The following is a 22,187-nucleotide window of genomic DNA, read 5'->3' on the forward strand; positions in this document are numbered from 1 at the left end:
CGGTGTGCGATCGGGACATAGCTATATTCGTGCATAGCGCTGTCTCGCTCACACACCGGCGTGCAAATCCGCATCAGCGTGATAACCGCGAATTGCGTTAATAATTAGGTACTTAGGTATTTACATGCCGAAAATACGTTAACATACATCATAGAGAAATAAGTAAATAACATGGAGTGCTCACTCCATACATCAGTTTTGGTAACAAAACGCTTATTATTTTCGTAGTCGACATCTAGCATCGAGTAGCGGAATTATCAGTACTGTTACTTGACAATAGATGTCGCGACGAACGAAAAGACTAATGCTCAACAATTTTCAGCTAATATTATAACCGGATTAACCGGAACTCTATTTTCAACTGCTTCTGCTTGTAATATTAGTTGTAAACTTGTAAATTGTTGAGAAATAGAATTTTCGTGAGTCGCAACACTCGTGACATCTAGTGTCAAGTAGCGGTACTCATAAATCCGCTACTTGACGCTAGATGTCGACTACGACAATAATAAGTGGTAATTTGGTAACAAAACTGATGTATGAGTGAGCACTCTATGCTTACTTATTTCTCTATGACACACATAGACCCTGACCACACTAACTTTGCAGTAAGAATGCATACATATCCCTATAAACTCCATATGCTCTCAGCTCCATAACTTCCATAGATACTTGACGTAACACTTGGCATGAAAACTTAACGTGGTCCGAGTCTATCGTACGGATTTAGCAATCAAGTTTAGATACTGATGTTTAGCCAATTTTAGGTAATATATTATTAATTCACTGAGTACAAAGTTTATAAAAATCTTACAATTACCAAAGATCATATCGTAAGATGTGAAGTCCATGACAAATGTGCTTCGAATTTGACATTTAATGTAGATGGCGCTGTACAGCTTCACCGAGGCCCCTACGTTGTCTGCTCCCAGTACAACATTTACAACTCAAGCCGTTGCCATTTTGGTGGTGGGCAAGTTGTTGATGTTTGCGTATAAATGTGTATGTGTACTGGTCAATTTTAATCATATTCATAATATCTACAAAGCGGAACGGAAAGCGATAAATTGAAGCTTCGATATCTTCACTAAAAATAAACATCATAGAAATGTTATTCGATAATGAATACTTTGGGGGCGTCCACAAATTACGTAACGCAAATTGGAGGAAGGGAGGGGGTCAGGCCAAGCGTTACGGTCCTGTTACGTTGGGGAGGGGGGGAGTCAAGGTTTGCGTTACGTCACGCACGATTTTATAATAATACATAAAAAAATTTTTTTTTGTTTTTTTATGTATTATTATAAAATATTAGCCACAGAAGATGGGATCGCCGCCGAAGCCGATACCGATTGTGAAAGCGATTCTGATTTACCTTTAATAGAATGTATTAAGAAATGGAACCAAAACCCGTTCATAGATGATTAAATTTCTTGATTCCTTGAAACCACAGTTTAATGATTTATTAAAACAGACAGATTTTTGATTAAAAAGTATATATACTACCACCTGTCTTTCTTTTCTGAATATTAACCTAAAGATTTTTATAAAGCACTTGTTACGTAACGGAATTGAAGGAGGGGGGGGGGGTGGTCCCAGATAAGCGTGACGGTCCTGTTACATGAGGGGAGGGGGGGGTCAAAAAATTTGGAATTTTGCGTTACGTAATTTGTGGACGCCCCCTTTTTATTATAATAAAATAACTTAGTTATTGTTGATTTTCGCCGGTGTACCATGGATTTTCGCCGTTGATTATTGTAATATCGATCTCACAATATCTTACTGGTTCATAAGAACATATAAAGTTGTGTTATAATGGTTATCTGTTCATTTTAGGTAGTTAATCCTTTTAGGTAAAATTATTGCAAAAATGCCGATAGTTTATCGATATGACTTTATCGACATGGCCACAGCATCTGGTTCCTTATTGTTAATTGTACATAAAAATGTGTGTGTGTGTGTGTGAGGCTACGGTGACAGCTGGCTTAGACTCCATCTTTAGGAATATTATATATCGTCAGGTGACAAGCAAAACTCACTAATTTATTTAATTATTACCACCATAAGTTGATAGCCATAATGAACCATAGTAATACTAATTTAAGGTTGATATTTGTTTAATTATTTTTTTAGTAATTAGTGAGTTTTGCTTGTCACCCGACGATATATGAGTTTCATTATACGGTAGATTAGGTTGTCAAGATTGACAGTACCGTGTCAGATTTTTCATCTGTCAAACTAGAAGGCACGAGTTTCTTAGACTTTACGTCTCATCGTCATTACATTACAATCAATAATTATTTATTTTTTGCAACTACTTAAAACACAATCTTACAACTTGAAACGATCTTATATTTATAACATAAGATTTTCTTTCGTATCTGTCAATTCCTTACATCGAACTAAAAAAAAAATCTGTCAAATCTTAGAAACCTCGTATTTCAGCACTGAAACGATATTGAGATGCGAGCTTACGTTCATTATTTACCTTCAGTCAGATTTGATTTCATACTTACATTTTTTGGTTTTCACATTGGCTACTACAGGAGTCCAGGTTTAAGTTGATCGATCACTTAGATGTCTTAAGGCTAAAAAACTACATAAAAACTGATATAATACAAAAACTATGACTATGAGCAACAATTAATTTAAGCACCTAAAAATACTATAGATCATACTTTGTCCATCATCGGGCCTAATGGCACCATAGTTTGGCCGGCGAGTCACAAAAAAATCGATAAACTAAAAATAGTTATTTGTGCAACAAGAGAGCAAAGTTGGTTTTCTTGCGAGATGTAAAATAACTTTGCTCTCGTGTGACACATACAACTTTTCACCTCAGCAGTGAGAACATATTATAGGTTAAATTCAACATCAAGTAAAGTTAACCACATTTATTTACATTCATGAATGAAAGGCATCATCATTATGACGAAAGCTTGTCTCACTCCCTGGACTGAGGAAAGTCGCACTTTCGTCACTCCCCGAATTAACGAAAGTAGGCTTGTTCGAGCTGCTGAGGTGAAAAAATCTTTACCGGGTCATAAATATGCTTCTCATCTTTGGAAGGTAAGATCGAAGGTAGAAGAGGAAGAGGAAAACCACGAGCAAGTTATACGCAGAAACTAAAAGGAAAAGCAAATGTCGTGTTTTACAGGGACCTAAAGAACTTGGCCGAGGGCGAAAACTGGCGTCTACTCCACCGACAAGAGCCATGCTCTTAAATGAAGAAAGAGAAATATGAATCGAAATGACAACTGACTGAATGATCAAGTAATTGATTTTTTTGTAAGTAATTACTATAGGACCGTGACTCTTATAATTCGAACTTAAAAATAGTATTTATCCGAACTACTTTCCTGCCAAATTTCATGATTACCGGGCGAAAAATACTCAAGATATCGTGTAACAAACTTTGTCACTCCTAGTTGATAAAACCTCGATTAAAATACAGGTATGAGTTCCCTAGGGGTGTCAGCTAATGGGTCATCTATAGGTAACAACATATTGAAGACCAAGGAAACGGTCGTCGCGGACGCCGCGTGCTAAAGATCGTGGCTGTCAAACATTGTAGTAGTTCACCTTGAACTCACGTCGCGACACATAGTCACATACATAATTTTTCTCTCTCTAACCACCAGGTCTATTTACTTCAAATTTGAACTTAAAAAATAGTATTTATTTGAGCTACGTTCCTGCCAAATTCCATGAACATCTGATGAGGAATACTCAAGTTATCGTGTATCAAATGTTGTCATCACTATTTGAATAAACCTCGATTAAAACACGGGTATGAGTTCCCTAGGGGTGTCAGCTAACGGGTCATCTATAGTCAGCAACATGTTGAAGGACAGGTACAGGGCGGCCGCGGACGCCGCGTGCCAGAGATCGTGGCTGTCGAAGACCTGCAGCGACGAGCACACGGCGTTGCGGCGCCGGGACTGCGCCGGCGTGTCCTGGGAACAAACATTGGTTAAATCATAATTACGAGTATTTCATGACCACGAGGAACCCGAAGGATTTTAACAGTGTATTTCTAATATGAATGTTTTCGAAAAATTTATAATTTTTCATCATGACTCCGTGCAAAACGACTTTTTGATTGCGATGTTGCCAAAATGTATCTATTAAATTATAACGCTTCAAATAACACTTGCACGGTCTGTGCTATCAAAATCGCTGACGAGTTAGCTTGGTCTGGCTCTAGACATCCATATTGACAGACATCAAAGTGGAAATGAACAATTTGTAAAATAATTCCGTTTAATAAACAGTTCATTTTAAGTTTTACCATATAATTTATAAACTAGAAAAGGGCCAAAGATTTGCAATTTAATTATTAAAAGTATAACTCACCGCCCACCGCGTGTGTCCGTCGAGGAACAAGTATATCACTATACAGCAGAGATGCCAGAATATCCACGCTCGTACCTGTCATGAAATGGTTGTGATACAGGGGAATGTATGACTCACCGCCCACCGCGTGTGTCCGTCGAGGAACAAGTATATGGCCACGATCCAGCAGAGATGCGCCAGAGCGCAGAATATCCACGCCCGCACCGGCACCTGCAAGGAAAGTCAGCGATTGTGGGCGAGGTATTATATATATATCATGCAAACCTTACCGAAAGCAAATCATTTTAGCCGGGTAGTAATATTGTATTGAATTTCGTTATAACCCGCCGGGTTATAATGTGATTTCACTTCTCATAGGTTTTATTGTTATGTTTTTACAGTCTAATTTCGTGAAGCCCGTACGACAGCACACGCGGCGCGATGGCCGCCGCACTGTTTTGAAAATAGAATTTATTTATTCGAAAATCGTACTCGCCACCACAAGCTGTGTATTGTTTATGAATAAATAAATAAAAATATAACTTTGTCTTTCCACAATTGGACAAATGTATCATACATAAAAGTTGCTCAGTATAACCTCAATATTAACCGATTTGAGTAAATGGTTTTAGTTAATTTACATACTGTATTATTGGCATGATTTTTTTTATATAGGTAATAGTACTCGATATCGATAATTTTTTTTCTGAAACTAGCATAATTGCAACAGTCTTTTGTTTCCGGGCTCTGCTAATAATTGCTCGGAGCAATGCTGAGCCGAGAATACCCGAAAGGAGGAGTGTCGCCCCACTGGTTGTGTGCTTGACTTCAATTCTCGTGGCTAATACTTATACCAAAAGCGAAAAACTAGATTCAGGTTTTTTTACAAGCTTTTATTTAATCGTGGGTTCAAATCCTGGCTCGTACCAATGAGTTTTTCGGAACTTATGTACGAAATATCATTTGATATTTACCACTAGCTTTTCGGTGAAGGAAAACATCGTGAGGAAACCTGCATACATCTGTGAAGAAATTCAAAGGTGTATGTGAATTCCCCGATCCGCATTGGGCTAGCGTGGGGACTATAGCCCGAGCCCTCTCGCGCATAAGAGGAGGCCTGTGCCCAGCAGTGGGACGTATATAGGCTGAATTATTATTATTATCGAAAGGGTTGGTTTTCTCAGCTCTAGGCTGGTAATCAGCTACATTTACGGGTTATTTACCAAGTAAATGCAGCGGGGGTTGTTAAATTTAAGTTGTTTCCGGGGTATTATTTTCTGTGTCAAGTTGCATAAATTTTCTCACAATTCGGCATGTATTTAATATAGCGGCTTTTTGTAGAATAGTGTAGATATACGATTTTAGATCTAGTAATTTTAAACTATGGTGAAGGTGTTTTGGGATGACGCCTGTTGTGGATAAAACTATTGGAACTACGTATACTTTCTCTTGTCTCCATATCCTAGTAACTTCGTCTTTTAGTTCTGCGTATTTTGTTATTTTCTCTGTGATGGTCTTTTGTATATTGTGTGTGTTAGGGACTGAGATGTCTATGAGATAAGTGGTCTTCTTTATTTTGTCTATTAAAGTGATGTCTGGTCTATTATAGTGGATGGTGCGATCTGTCAGTATAGCGCGGTCGTAGTATAATTTGTGCGTTGTGTTCTCTAGAACTACCTGTGGGTTGTATTTGTAGTATGGTGTATGGTTGTTTCGAATAAGATTATGTTTGTGTGCTAGATTTTGATGAATGATGTTTGCAATTTGATTGTGTCTGTGTGTGTAGTCTGTCTGTGTAAGTGTTGTACATGCTCCGGTTATGTGTTGTATGGTTTCCGATTGGGTGTGACATCTACGGCATTTGTCATTTGTAACTGTTGGGTCTTTTATGATATATTTTCGGTAGTTTTTTGTGTTAACTATTTGGTCCTGAATTGCGATAATGAAGCCTTCGGTTTCTGGGAACAAACTACCTATTTTCAGCCAAGTGTTTGATGCAGTAGTGTCTATGTGGTTTTGCTCTATGTCGTGGGGGGGAGTTATTATTATTATTATTATTATTATTTGTATGTCTCTTACAAATTCTCGGGACCATGTGGTCCCGGGCATTTTGAAGGCGTGCGTGGGGCCGAAGCCAACACGTAGAGGCCCCTTGTAATAAGACAATTTACTCTAAAAGTAATTTGACACCAACCGACGATTATCCCTGTTCACACTATAGCAGTGCACCCAAGGACAAGCCCCGGTTAGTGTAGGACTATTGTAAAAAAAAAAGGGTACCAAAATAAACCGGGCTATTGGGTTGAGTTGCAAGTGGACTGGTAACCGGGACTATGGAGAATACTATGGCACCTGCCCTGATCATATGTTTTTAAAAACACGACAAAATGGGCAGGTGGTGACTCGCCAACTCACAATATGGGTCCCCGAAAACGGACGCTCGCACGGAGCGACAAGGGGACAACATTGCGTGAGCGGCTCAGGGTGTGGAGAGGTGTGCGCCGCGCCCTACCCAGTGGCGGTCAGCAGCCACTGTGCCAACTCGCGTCTTATGCAAATTTCACTTTCACCCTGCGAGCATATAGCTCTGACACCCCACTCTGGACGGCCGGTAAAGGCAAGCCAGAGGTGAGTCCTGCGGCCCCTGCTCAGTGTTCACTCCAGCCGGCCAATCAAGGCAAGCCGGAGAGAGGGACCTGGCCGACTCTCGGGGGTATGGGACCCAAGGGACGTCACTTCCCATTCAGCTCGCCACAAGCTGCCCTGGGGGCTTATTATTATTATTATTATTTATTTAGTTTCACGTGTCCCGTTGTAGGTCTGTTGGTCTGTAATCAAATCTTGCAAGTTAACTTTGACCCACTTCCCGGTTTCCGATGAAGCTGAAAATTTGCATACATATGTAAGTCGGGTGACAATGCAATATTATGGCACCATCAAGCTGATCTGATGAGACAGGAGGTAGCCATAGGAACTCTGTGATAAAACAACGCAACCTAATTGTGTTTGGGGTTTTTAGAATTGTCTTAATGTGTATTAGTTGCTGTTGAAAGGTACAGTCAGCGATAAAAGCTTGTACCAACAATGATTTTATTACCAAAAACTTATTTTTTAAGGGACTTACCTTTTCTTTATTGACAAGTTTCATAATGACGTAACCCAGGAGGTAGAGCACGGTGTTGCCCATGAGGATGGCCAGTAGATGGCGCGCCAAGTCCTTGTTGTGTTCGTACATGCTGCGAAATTGTTGTTAATAAGAATTATATAGAAAATTTGGTAAAAAAAAGTTAAATCATTTAATTCAGGCACAAGTCCCATGTATATAAAAAAAAAGATTTATTCAGTAGCACAAGTTATTTTACTAAAATCAGGTGGGTGCATCTTTTTAAGCATAAAAAAAAACCTGTGCCATATAGTGTTAGTAAAAAAAAATACACTAAAAAAAAGGTATAACAGATCCATAACAATATTAAATTTTCTCTTATTTATTATAAGGGATAAAAGGGTGACAATAGCATTAAAAATCGAAAATAAAAACGTGCTCTCGACTTTTATATCACATGAATTTGGAAGTTAGGAAGCTAATTTTTTTTTTCTGATAGTTAGGTTAGATCTAATCAAATAAAAGAAACTAGGTATCTACTGAAAACCTTAATCCCGAAAAATAAAATACAAGCCTGTTGCGTTAGACCTGATTATGTTCACTAAATTGATAAATTCATAATAATTTATTTGCAAAAAAAGGAGTTGCAAAAGTTGGTACATTATATTTGCAGGAAAGTCCATTCTCTTAGCCGTCCATGCACATGCAAATATTGAACATTATAGCTGTCTAAATCGTTGTATAATGAAAATATCAGTTCTGTTCGAAGTGTAAAATTACCCATAAGCGGCCAGCGCCCAGTTTGCAACATTAGCGACGGCGAGAAGAATAGCACGAGCACCATAAGATGGTCGTAGAAATGTGATTATACTGCCTTCCCGAGACTTGAGGGCATCTATAGCTCGCCCGAACACTGCTCGCTCTGTACACAAAGAGATAACAGTTTTTTTTATAAAAGTTCCAATAGGATAACTTCAGATGAATTGACTAAACTACAATTCACGAGACCTGGCACGAACGGAACTAATGAGTGAATGAAAATGTCTATGTGTGTATCACATTAACCAATAAATAAATAAATAATAAATAAATATTATAGGACATTATTACACAAATTGACATCAAGTCCCACAGTGGGCACAATAAGGCTTGTGTTGAGGGTACTTAGACAACGATATATATAATATATAAATACTTAAATACATAGAAAACACCCATGACTCAGGAACAAATATCCAAGCTCATCACACGAATAAATGCCCTTATCAGGATTTGAACCCGGGACCATCAGCTTCGTAGGCAGGGTCACTACCCACCAGGCCAAACCGGTCGTCCACCAATAAAATGGCGGCTCTGTATACCGATACATGTTGTCACTCATACGATGCCAGTTACGTTCATTTCATTCGTGCTAGCTTTCGTGAATCAACCGTGATTGTTATAGAGAGGTAAAGTCTAAGAAAAAACATTCCTCTTAGTTTGACATCCAAAACAGATGGCGCTGTCCTGCGCCATATGTTTTGCGGTCACTGAATTGTCAAACGTCATCTTTTGACCATCAGAGTTACCGCAATGTCCGCAATGTATGGAGCTGTACAGCGCCATCTCGTTTACCAGTCAAATTCGAAGCACGAAATTGTCTTAGATTTTACACATCTTACTCAATCAATGTATCTTTGCCAATACTCACCGAATTTAAATTGACCGACGTAGTATATCTTCATGGTCAACATGAAGCAGGTGGTGAGGTGGAGGATCGTGAAGAACACCCAGAAATATACGCTCGGGTACATGATCCCGAATAGACCTGGAAACAGTCGACGTACATAAATGCCGTCGTTGGTGTTTAAACTTTTGCACCTTTCTTCTTTGTAATAAGGCGAAATATTAATAATAATCACAAAATTACAAGAAACAAACATAGCTTAAACATTGAATATCAATCGTATCGTATAAAAATCCTGGTCATAGCCACCAAATTGTAATAGCCCCCGTTATGAAATTGTCATAATTTTTTTGAGTAGTAATATGAGTACTTAGTAGTAATAATTAGTGATGGGTAGGACATCAATTTAAAATGAGTTTGTATGAGTACCTCATTCTCTAAAATGAGGTGTTACAATGTCTTACTTCAAATGAGGAGAGGTACTAGCACTTTTGTAGCATCGACTATTCCATCAACTCCAACGGCAGCAAACCATATTTAATGTAAATACATATTTAGGCATTGCTAAACTTCCTTTTAAATATTTACTTGGAGTGCAATTCTGGAGGTTTTGAAACAGAACTTTAACAACAGAAGACATACATTTAAGAATCAAACTAAGGAGTTAAAGTACATACATCCTATTGCAACTTAATATGATGCTTTTATGAAACTTGTTCTAATTTAGCAGTTTATTATTTTTATTGTTAGATTGTTCAGTATCAATCCTTGCTACTTGATATCATTTTAAGTTTAACATTCATATATTGAAATAAATACTAACCATAAACTACCAGACAAACAATTAACAAACTAAGGAGAACAAATCCAATATTTTTTGTACCATTATTATATAGAAATTACTAACTTACCACCTCATAATTTATCAGTAATAATAGCATTGTAATATGATAACAAACGAAAGCCTCAATATCGTTCGCGCGGTAATGCCACCGGCGTGTAATATACACTTGATTTTTGTATGCAAAAGACACAAAGAAAGACCCACAGGTATATTTTATCGCGAAAACAATGTTAATATATTGTTATTTTGGTATAATTATAAGAATGGTCACTGATCACTATTTATAAAACACAACTAAAGATTACGAACAACTTTTTCGAGTTTCTCGTACTATAAATATGTCAAAATCATAAATGATCGAAATACTATACGAAGCACGTTAACAAAAAGTATTACAAATTCAAATCGTTAAAATGTACATGTTTATTTCACCTATACAAATTATATTTACTTTTTTATTAATAAACTAATGTAAAATATCATATTTTGTGTACGCCACTATATTATATTTCAATAATTTAAATAATATTTTGGTCTCTTAAACGATAACTGTTTCTAAGCTAGCTTCGTAAATGCCCAATGAGACTTGGTTGGCATTTCAATCGCTTATCAAGTAACCATTTCACTGTCCAGTCTAATTGATTCAGATTATACATGACACCAGCAATATGAGTCTTGAGGTCAGGTTATACTGGTATGCGCGTTAGTACAATAATAGCTAACAAATATGGAGGCCTACCGCGAACCACGAAGTTTTGCTTTGCTGTCGCACTTACGTATGAAATTACAAGTGCGACAGAGAGAAAAAACTTTCTTCGGTAGGTTCTTTGATGACTTAGATTTTTCGCTTTTGACAAGTAACTTAGCAATGCTAGGATCAAAATGGCGTAATATGTATGTAAGCTTGCGGACGCTTACGCTTGTTTTCTTTCGTGTTTCATTTTTAACGTATTTTCGATGAGGTGTTATTGAAGCACGGCGCGTGTCTGTCTCACTCCCTCTTTCGGTAAATCTAATTCATTGTTTCATTTTCAAAGGATTTTTGAGGAGATGTCACAGTGAGGCGAGTGAATGGTACAAACACAACGCATTTCTCGGTGGACCTTTTGTCCTTGCAATAAGGTTTGTAGTTGGGCAGTTGATAGTGTGAGCGATGAATACGATGACGTCAATGACTCATTTCTTCATTTGAATGTCGGCGAGCACCGAGCGCCTCGCGACTCTCTTGCGAGTTGTGAGGAACGCGAGTGAGTTTGAAAGGCTGAGAGTTTTTTTTTTAATTTGAAGTGTTTGAATGGTTTGAGTGGTAAGAGCTGTGTGTGATGCGCGCGAGTAAATGAGTAAAATTAATTGAGGAGTGATGTATGACATTTATGCGGTGTGAAGTTCTGCGACAATTTAACTAAATGAGTGGTACAAATGAGGTGCCTCACGAGTGAGCAACTCAACACTAGTAATAATACAAGTCATGAGGCATAATTAGGTTCTCAATGCAAAAGGTTAATTAATGTATGGGGTATGGGCATTGTGATGTCATTCCAGACACAGTGGCACAGCACAGCGGATGTCATTCCAGATCTAGAGCAGAGCCCAACTGGGGAAGTACCTCCACCTTACAGAAAATCGCAGCCAAATAACACTAGACCCTACTCATAGTGTTGTGTTCCTGCCGGTGAGTAAGGTTGCCAGAGCTCAACGAGGGTGGGAGGGGGTTAGGGTCGGCAACGCGCATGTAACTCCTCTGGAGTTGCAGGCGTACATAGGCTACGGATACTGCTTACCATCAGGCAGGCCGTATGCTTGTTTGCCACCGACGTAGTATATAAAAAATATATATATAATCTAAAACACGCATAATTTTATTTTTGTGACAATATAAATTAAGGCATAGGCGGTTTAGCGACCCCTCACGGCTCTTTGAACACTGTTCTATAATCAATATGTAATTTTTTTTAACTAATGATAAAGAAAATGTATATTAATGCCGCATAATGGTTGAACAAAAAGACAAATTAATTAAGTTGTATTTTTAATACGTTTTTGGCTATAATTAAATTGTTGGTACAAGATTTTATCGCTGGCTGAACTTTTCTTTCCACAGGCACCCAAATAACACTCATCGAGACAATTCTAAAAACCACAAACATAATTAGGTTGCGTTATTTTATCATAGAGTTCACATGGCCACCTCCTGTCTCCATCATCAAATCAGTTCGATGGTACCATAATATTGCATTATCACACGACTTACATATGTATGAAACTGAGAAGTGGGTCAAATTTAACTTACAAGATTTGATTACAGACAGGCACACAGACAACGGGTGAAACTAAATCAGTATCATAACTTAAGAGCTTTGCTCTTGTCGGTGGAATCGCCAATCACTTCTTTTTTGCGCTAGACTTTTAATTTCCTCATACAACGCATTATTTTAAAAAATGCGCCGTATGGAAGTAAATAAAACCTTGTAATAATATACACTCACCAATTGTCATAACAACAGCCAACAGCATAAACGTCGAGTGCGCGTTCGCGTTGACGTCCGGATGACGGTTCTGGTACAGCTTGATCATGCACAGTACCGCTATCACGTACATGAACGACGAATCTGCGCAAAAACAACTAGGCACTTAGATAGACTGTGCGTTTCTCCAGAAACTTCCTGCCTTGCACCGCACAGTGAATCTGTGGAAATGTGGAATGAACTATCGCCGGCAGCATTTCCGGAACCGATACGACCTTCAAACCTTCAAAAAGAGCGTACTCCCTTAGAGAGAGAGCGTATCTTAATGGACGGCAACGGACTTACAACCCCTCTGGTGTTGCGGGCGTCCATGAGCCACGATAATCGCTTACCATTAGGCGATTCGTCTGCTCGTTTGCCTCCTATATCATAAAAAAGAAAGACAATTATTATAAACGCGCAAAACTAAGTCTACATGACGCTGTAATCGTTTAAAAAACATGAAATTAGATATTTCAAATACAAATAAACTACTTTCTTATGTTGGGCTCCTCACAGATGGAAAAAAATATAATCTTTAACCTCATTACCCCATAACATCACCCCATAGAAGTAAATAAACGGTGCATAACCAAAGTAACTAGCATCAGCATTAGGATGACGATCTTGATACAGTTGGATCATGCAGCACCACTATCACGTACGTGAACGACGAATCTGCGCACAAACAGGTAGACAATCACTCCATAAACGCATAACTGCAATAAAGGATAAATAAGCTTCCAGTCGTTTTAAAAGTGTCCTAATTAGTCAATAAGCACTCCTTTTTCATTCAACATTATTCACGTTCGCTATTCTATAAGTGTGCACACCTATCAAGTCAAAATAAATCAAGTTTATCTCAAGAAATCGTCTTTCGTGTTCCATAATAATTGACGACCTGTCTGGCCTAGTGGGTACTGACCCTGCCTATGAAGCCGATGGACCCGGGTTCAAATCCTGGTAAGGGCATTTATTCGTGTGATGAACATGGATATTTGTTCCTGAGTCATGGGTGTTTTCTATGTATTTAAGTATTTATAAATATTTTATATATTATATATATCGTTGTCTAAGTACCCTCAACACAAGCCTTATTGAGCTTACTGTGGGACTTAAACAATTTGTGTAATAATGTCCTATAGTATTTATTTATTTTTATTCATTTTATAATACTATCAAGATACCCACCAAGTTAATGTTAGACTTAGCAAGTAGTCTAACACTAGATATTAACTTATTATGTGTAATTTCTAATATACTTATAAAACTAGATCTGGTGACCTACCGTTAACACCAAAACTCGGGGGTCTCTGTGCTCCATATTGTATACAGGGTATTTTTGCTACTCACCAAATTGGAAGTTCATCTTGTTGGGGCACAAGTGGTAGCAGGCAGAGAGTATGCCCTCCATGCTGAGAGCCAGCCCCATGGAATAGAAGATCCCGTGGTGGGGAGGGATGCCCAATGCCGCATCCTGTACGAATTAATTAAAGAGTTTCAATTAAGGTACAGTGAGTTCAGGTACTGTCAAAAAAATAGCACGAAAATCTAGGGAGTTAAATAAGAAAATACCTCTTTTTTCTGAATGACTGTTCATCATAACTCCCAGCCCAAACCTAACGCTCACACTTCTGATTTTTGACTTTTTTTTTTAAATCGCACAAGGCGATTATTTCAAGTATAAACGAGATAAAACCCCTTTTTTTTCCTCTGCACCACCTGTCGTATCCTGACCTGGGCCATAAAGGCTCTGCCTATCAGAACGTGGCCGATGTTGGAGTAAACATGGTTGAAGTCCACGAGGGGGCCAAAGGGGCCATAGTTGTGGTAGATTGATGATACCAGAAACCACGGTAGAAACCATATTATTTCAAGTTTAAATAAGAAAGTACCTGTTTTTTCCTCTGCGCCACCTGTCGTATCCTGACCTGAGCCATGAAGGCTACGCCTAGCAGAACGTAGCCGATGTTGGAGTAGACGTGGTTGAAGTCCGCGAGGGGGCCCAGCGGGTGCGCACAGAAGAAGTTGTAGTAGCACAGGTCTTGGTTGCCGGTTTGGAAGACCATCTGAGAAAAACACGTTTTTTAAATCTAAATCATTAATTTCAGATGGTTATTTTATTTTCATCACACTTGCTCGAAAAAGATCTTGGTTTATGGTTTTAGACGACCGGTCTGGCCTAGTGGGTAGTGACCCTGCCTATGAAGCCGATGGTCCCGGGTTCAAATCCTGGTAAGGGCATTTATTCGTGTGATGAGCATGGATATTTGTTCCTGAGTCATGGGTGTTTTCTATGTATTTAAGTATTTATAAATATTTATACTCGTATATTATATATATCGTTGTCTAAGTACCCTCAACACAAGCCTTATTGAGCTTACTGTGGGACTTAGTCAATTTGTGTAATAATGACCTATAATATTTATTTATTTATTTATTTATTTTTGCACGTATACTGAAAGACAAAGGCATGTGTTGTTCCCGCGGGAGTTATAGATTTTGAAAAAGAGCTGTAACTACCGAGAAAGTTACAGCTTTATTAAAATTTTGTTACTCATACTAGGAGAACTGGGCATAAAATTCGAGTGGCACAGAGAGCTATGCTCGGCATCAGACTTTAAGAACGAGTGAGGAATGTCGAGCTCCGACGTCGCACCAAGGTGCAAGACGTCGGACACGTCATTACCAAATTAAAATGGAGCTGGGCGGGACATGTTGCCAGGCAGAGTGATGGCAGGTGGGCCGAAATGTCATCGGAACATTGCGGGTCACTTCTGGATGAGATTGGCTCGGGACCGGGACAAATGGCGTACTGGAAGGATGCCTATGCTCAGCAGTGGGCGATAAAAAGATGAGATATGATGAGATGTTATCTTATATAGCTTACCCGTTGGTACATAAATAGTAGTTGTACAACTGGCAGTGCATACACCACGGCTACTGTCAGGGCGCTCCAGAAATATCTACAACAAGAAAAAAGTGTATATTGGCCTTCACAGTAACCCTAGATTATGTTTCTTGGTACTAAAAGGGGAAAACGCAAAAACGTCAACTTCGTTTCATGAAAACTAAAAAAATCCAGTTGTTTAATACTTCATATATTAAATGGGTTCTCTAAATGTCTAAATCATTGCCGAAAATTATTTTCCCAACCCATTTTTCGCATATATGTAATTTCATTTCGCCGAATGATTTTTTATTTATTTATTACAGATAAATCACAATTACAGAATATTTCGTTAAACCACAATGGTTTGTCTCGATACTCCATTCCGCAGTTAATACTTAGCTATACAATGCAATACACATACACATCTAATTCGTGAATGACATTATCAGGGGTCGTAAAAAGTGCGGATGACGTCAAACCACTTATAGGATGATTTCAAATAGTATTTTTGATTTTCATAAACAATTATCACTTATCATTTATCAACCTTTTTATTAAACGATATCGCCACTTGAAATGAGTAAGTACGTTTTTGACTGACACATTGTCAATCAGATGAACAATAAATTGACTTCGTTATTGTTTAGCTATTGTATCTTCACGATTATATTTAGCTAAAATTTATATTTACTAATGTATAAGAAAACGCTCTAAAATGTCATCTTTACTCGAATATTGTGGCAATTTTCCGTTTTTGGAGGTACGTGACAAACACGTATACTGCTCTTGCTGTAATCAAGATATACCAACGAAGGTAAGCAATATTAAAAGACATTTGGAGACAACCAAACATGTCGGAAACGTAGAAAAAAAGGGCAAAGTGAATTTAATATGAACCTTACAAATTTTATGATAGCAGCAAACATACCCTGGGTGCAACTACAAAATGAAAACTTCCGTAATTTCATAAAAAAATGCATAAAAATGTATTATTAATTCCATGGATTGATTTACGATTATTTTGTTACTTCATTAATACTACTTTGTTACTAGTTACTACATGTCACACGGAAGTTTAAATACAAACTCAAACATCATCCTGTGTGCAAGATTACGTCATTTTTACGTCATCCGCACTTTTTGTCCGACCCCTGGACATTATGATTGCAAATATCACAAACTGAGCGCGTCTGTTATCACACCGGCCGGCCGAACAAAACAAGAACCGGTCAAATAACAACTCAACATAATAATTCGTATTATTTCCCAACTTGTTTTTGACAACATGAAAATCCCAACAGTTATCATTATTAACTGTATGTTTGGACAACCGCTTAAAAATAGACTTAAAACGCAATGTTTTAGGTAGCAAAATGACTGTAAGTCTAATATGAATCATAAAAGTTTATTATTGTAATCTCACATCGTTTGATGCAAAAAAAAGTCGGTTCTGTCAGGTCGCAGTTCATCTAACACGCTCCTCGTACGAAATAAGTATTCTGTAATGTGGAATTTCTATGTTTGTTGTACAAAATTGTTTTTTGACTTGTACCAGCACTCTACCAATAAAGATAATCTTATCTTATCTTATCTCCTCGTTTCGCTCGTTGTCGCACCTATTTTGTCTCTGTCATATGACTATTAGACGTTATCTATATAATTTTTTTGACCCAAATTAATGATAATATTGCAGTGCCCAACAGGGTTAACAGAGACCTAGCTTATAAGTTTACCACCTGTACAACCACTTTGTGAATTTGCAATAAAATATTGAGTATTGAGTATGATTTGACGAAAGAGAAAAGTCGTATAATTCACGGTACTGTACTAATCATGACAACCGGTCTAGCCTAGTGGGTAGTGACCCTGCCTATGAAGCCGATGGTCCAGGGTTCGAATCCCGGTAAGGGCATTTATTTGTGTGATGAGCACAGATATTTGTTCTTGAGTCATAGATGTTTTCTCTGTATTAAAGTATTTGTATATTATATACAGGGTGATTCATGAGACGTGAGCAGGACTAAGCCTACACAATCAGTAAATGTTAATGAATCGTTCACCATCATATGTAAGTAAAACAATCGCGCTTTTTATCTGTTATTTAACTTTTTGTTGAGGACAAATTTGATTATCTACAATCATGGACACCCTACAACACTTAATTAACAAAGATAAAACCTCTTTAACCGTTATGACAGCACTTTGATTATGAAGAAAATAAAATGTCACACTTGAGTGAGATACGATTTTATAAAAGTAACCAGACTCCATGACATTCAATTTGTCACTTATTATGGATAAAACAAAGAGGGTGACCATAAATGTCGTAAATAAAATAAAATAAAATTTTTGAACAGAAGAAAATTAATTTAACGTTAATCTCACAAATACTGATACGAAACAGTTACTGATAACTTACTGAATAGGCAGGCTTGATCCTGCTCACGTCTCCTGAATCATCCTGTATATGGTTGTCTGAGTACCCGCAACACAAGCCTTCTTGAGCTTACCGTGGGACTTGGTCAATTTGTGTAAGAATGTCCCTATAATATTCAATATTTATTATTTATAATAACATTATAATACCGGTCAGAGCGGCGTGCGTATGTGTGGCGGCGGTTGAGCCCCGCGACCGTGAGGGGCAGCGCTAGCACTAGTTCTCTGGGCTCCGAGCCGTCCGAAGAAAATGAGTCCGCTGTAAGTAAAGGTCAAAGAAGTAGAATTAGCGTCTAAAAATTAGTACATTATAATAAATAAATATTATAGTACATTATTACACAAATTGACTAAGTCCCACAGTAAGCTCAATAAAGCTTGTGTTGAGGGTACTTAGACAACGATATATATAATATATAAATATTTATAAAGACTTAAATACATAGAAAATCGCCCATGACTCAGGAACAAATATCCATGCTCATCACACGAATAAATGCCCTTACAGGATTTGAACCCGGGACCATCGGCTTCGTAGGCAGGGTCACTACCCACTAGGCCAAACTGGGCGTCAAATTATGTGCATTACAATTTATAATAAGTTACCGGATGAGTTTAAAGGGGAAAAAATACAATGTTTAAGAAAATGATAAAAGCTTGGCTGAGTGAGAAATGTTTCTAACTGTGGGCGAGTTCCTTAATAGATAAGTTAATTATAATATTATTTGCATGTAACTAGGCTAAATAAAAATTTTATGCCAGTTTGTAGGCACAATGTGGGGATCATATGAAGTGACATATTGTAAATAGTTAAGCCCTCCTTGTAAACCCACTATTGACAAATAAATAATTTTATTTTATTTTATTTTATTTATTCAGGATTACAACAGCTTATAATAATTACATGTGCAATTTTAAATTTTAAGTGTATAAAGCCAATTACAGTAATCCACAAGGTCAAATCTTGATATAAGTAAATAGTTAAGAAGGTAGTTACAGAATAGTAGGTACACATTAGTGAACATGATTGAGCACTTACTGAGACACAATTAGCTAAACAAATATATAAAAAGAACCTTTTTTTTTTTTTACTCTGATTAATTATTGAATTGAATATTGAGGTAGGCAATACATTATAAAACAATATTTCAATATTATGTGTAAGCTAGGTCTAGAACCAGTACGGATATTTATGTCTACATATATATAGGTGTGTGTGTGTGTGTGTGTGTGTGTGTGTGTGTGTGTGTGTGTGTGTGTGTGTGTATGTAATTACATAATATTAATTAGTTATATAATAAGTTGATTAAGATACCATGAGTAGAAACGCTCATATATACCATAGCAAGTTACCGATACAATGCATTCAACTGATTACCCCGGCTAGCAGCTGATACAACCTTTATTATTTTAGATTTGAATAAGTGTTTGGATCCGAGAAACAAATCGATATCTTTGAACTTACTATTGTAAATTTTTGAGATGCGTGCAAAGACAGAGTTTTTACCATATTTGGTAGAATGGTAAGGTATGTTTAATAATGCTGTATGTCTTGTGCGACGTAAGGGTGTTCGTAGGGAAATGAAGTTAAGAATTTCAGAACAATCCAAACGTCCACGAATGATATCAAAAAGTAACCCCATATCCAGCAGGAGACGTCGATCCTCCAGCGAAAGTAAACCATAAGCTTTACATTTCTCCTTATACGAAGTATGCATAGCAATTTTCATACATTTGTAGTTCATATGTTTAACAAACTTTCTTTGTATGCGTTCAATGCGATCTTTATATATAGAGTAACATGGAGACCAAATAGGACTGGCATATTCAAGTATACTGCGAACATAAGCATTAAATACAACTTGTAACGTAAGTGGAGATCTAAAAGGACTACATGTGCGGATAACAAAGCCAAGATTACGGTAAGCTTTAGTCACAATTGTGTCTATGTGGCTTGAAAATAACATTTTGCTATCGAAGTAAACTCCTAAATCGCGAACTAAATACACCCTTTCTATTTGTACATATTGTATAATCATTCATACATTCATTCAAAGGTTTGAGTTGTTACCTTTATTAATAATAATAATATTCCTCGCGTGTGCCGCGCATTTTATTTATTTATTTCAAATTAGATTCAGGCAACAAGGCCCATATTACAAATATCTTACAGACTAACATACACATACATATTTTAAAATTACAATTAAACACTATTTAAATAAATAAATAAATATTATAGGACATTATTACACAAATTGACTAAGTCCCACAGTAAGCTCAATAAGGCTTGTGTTGAGGGTACTTAGACAACGATATATATAATATATAAATATTTATAAATACTTAAATACATAGACATCCATGACTCAGGAACAAATATCCATGCTCATCACACGAATAAATGCCCTTACCAGGATTTGAACCCGGGACCATCATATTCGTAGGCAGGGTCACTACCCACTAGGCCAAATCGGTCGTCATAATTTAGGCGACCAAACGGCGTGGCTCCGTCTGCTCTTGTGTCGGATTCGGCAGTTTACCCCGGAATCTCCGAAACACGACACCCTTTTGCCACAGCCCACGGGAGCCTGGGGTCCGCTTGACAACTAATCCCAAGAATTGACGTAGGCACTAGTTTCTACGAAAGCGACTAACATCTGACCTTCCACCCAGCGGGTAAACTAGGCCTTATTGCGATTAGTGCGGTTTCATCACGATGTTTTCCTTCACCGAAAAGCGACTGGTGAATGTCAAATGATATTTCGTACATAAGTCCCGAAAAACTCATTGGTACGAGCCGGGGTTTGAACTCGCGACCTCCAGATTGAAAGTCACACACTCTTACCGCTAGGCCACCGGCGCTTTATTCGTGTCAACGTAAATCGTAACCAGATGGCTTGTACTGCTTTTTAGCAGCTCTACTATTAATAACGCTATATAACTAATAGGTTTTTTGATGGAATCGCTGGTGGCCTAGCGGTAAGAGCGTGCGACTTGCCATCCGGAGGTCACGGGTTCAAACCCCGGCTCGTACCAATGAGTTTTTCGGGACTTATGTACGAAATATCATTTAATATTTGAAAGTCGCTTTTCGGTGAACGAAAACATTGTGGCGAAACCGGACTAATCCCAATAAGGCCTAGTTTACCCTCTGGGTTGAAAGGTCAGCTGATGGCAGTCACTTTCGTTTCATTCACTAGTGCGCACGTTAATTCTTGGGATTAGTTCCCAAGCGGATCCCAGGCTCCCATGAGCTGTGCCAAAATGCCGGAACAGCGCTAGGAAGGTGAATGTAGGTACTAATAGTTTTTTTGCTAATGTGTTATTTAATGTTGACGTGAATACTTACATCTTGGTATTTTATCTGCAAATAGTGGCGTTTCGTCATTAGGCCCTCGAGAGGTAGATGGCGCTGGTTCTTCGTCTATTATGACCACTTGCTCTGTAAAAACCATTTTAGTCCAAACTGTCCTATTGTCTGCACCCAACCAATGTTTGGGAAACTTAATTAACAGTTAAATAATACGTAAGTCATAATATGACAAAAATATTAATCCTATAACATATAAGAAAAATGACTTATTATTAATAAAAATAATATTTTAATTTTTTATTAATAATAAGTCATTTATAGATAACTAAATAGTTGTGTAAGTTTTGATACCTACAAGTAAGCATTGTAAATTAATCATTTAACTCAGTACCCACCTACTAAAATAAGTTTGTATAATGTATGTGTAGGTATGACACAACATTGCTAGCTTTATTTTGGAGCGCACTATTCGCTAACAAACTGTCCACAGTTTGGCGAAAAAACATGTACACCTACACCACTTAAATTTTCTCTTGAGAAAAAAAGGCTTAAAATGGACCCATTGTATTTGGGACCTTATATATTTGTAAGAGATTTAGCACCTAACGTAGAAATAGAAAAATATGGTAAAATAGATATCGTTCACAAAAACAGAACGAAATTGTACAAATCTGTTTAAATAAAAAAACTTTGCCTAAATATGAAGTCCTACAAAAACAGGTGATCATGACTGGAACACAGTGTCAATCATTGGGTACATTAGTCTAGTTTGAAAACAATAAACTCAGGAAAACTACAGTAGTCAAAATAACAAACAAAGTAACGGCAATAATATTGGACACATGAAGTTGACAGACCAGTGATGGACACTTGGGTTTTAATTCTAAAATCATTCGGTTATGAATTTTTACAAGCTTTTATTTAACTTGCCCTATTAATCTTGGAAGCTATATTTGACCCACTTCATACATACATATGTATTTGCATACATATGTAAATCGGATGACAATAATATGTGGCCATGGAAACTCTCCTAATAAAACAACGCAAATTAATTGTTTTTGAGGTTGTTAGAATTATCTCGATGAGTATTAGT

General features: G+C 37.4%; 1 protein-coding gene across 2 annotated transcripts in view; it reads right to left on the minus strand.

Annotated features, from left to right (window-relative positions):
- Window positions 1-1,712: 1,712 nt before the first annotated feature.
- Window positions 1,713-22,187, minus strand: part of LOC133532966 (SID1 transmembrane family member 1-like) — a 30,127-nt gene continuing 9,652 nt past the window's right edge. For both annotated transcript variants that reach the window (XM_061871855.1, XM_061871856.1), the window contains exons 11-21: window positions 21,128-21,220; window positions 17,926-18,034; window positions 15,337-15,412; window positions 14,342-14,515; window positions 13,800-13,923; window positions 12,429-12,551; window positions 9,123-9,239; window positions 8,213-8,354; window positions 7,454-7,565; window positions 4,468-4,560; window positions 1,713-3,950 (exon numbers count right to left, since the gene is read on the minus strand). In XM_061871855.1, coding sequence (XP_061727839.1) covers window positions 3,774-3,950; window positions 4,468-4,560; window positions 7,454-7,565; window positions 8,213-8,354; window positions 9,123-9,239; window positions 12,429-12,551; window positions 13,800-13,923; window positions 14,342-14,515; window positions 15,337-15,412; window positions 17,926-18,034; window positions 21,128-21,220 — 1,340 coding nt within the window. In that variant the 3' untranslated portion in view covers window positions 1,713-3,773. The remainder of the gene's footprint in view (window positions 3,951-4,467; window positions 4,561-7,453; window positions 7,566-8,212; window positions 8,355-9,122; window positions 9,240-12,428; window positions 12,552-13,799; window positions 13,924-14,341; window positions 14,516-15,336; window positions 15,413-17,925; window positions 18,035-21,127; window positions 21,221-22,187) is intronic.

This window comes from Cydia pomonella, chromosome 28, assembly GCF_033807575.1.
Source record: "Cydia pomonella isolate Wapato2018A chromosome 28, ilCydPomo1, whole genome shotgun sequence".
Lineage (NCBI taxonomy): Eukaryota > Metazoa > Arthropoda > Insecta > Lepidoptera > Tortricidae > Cydia > Cydia pomonella.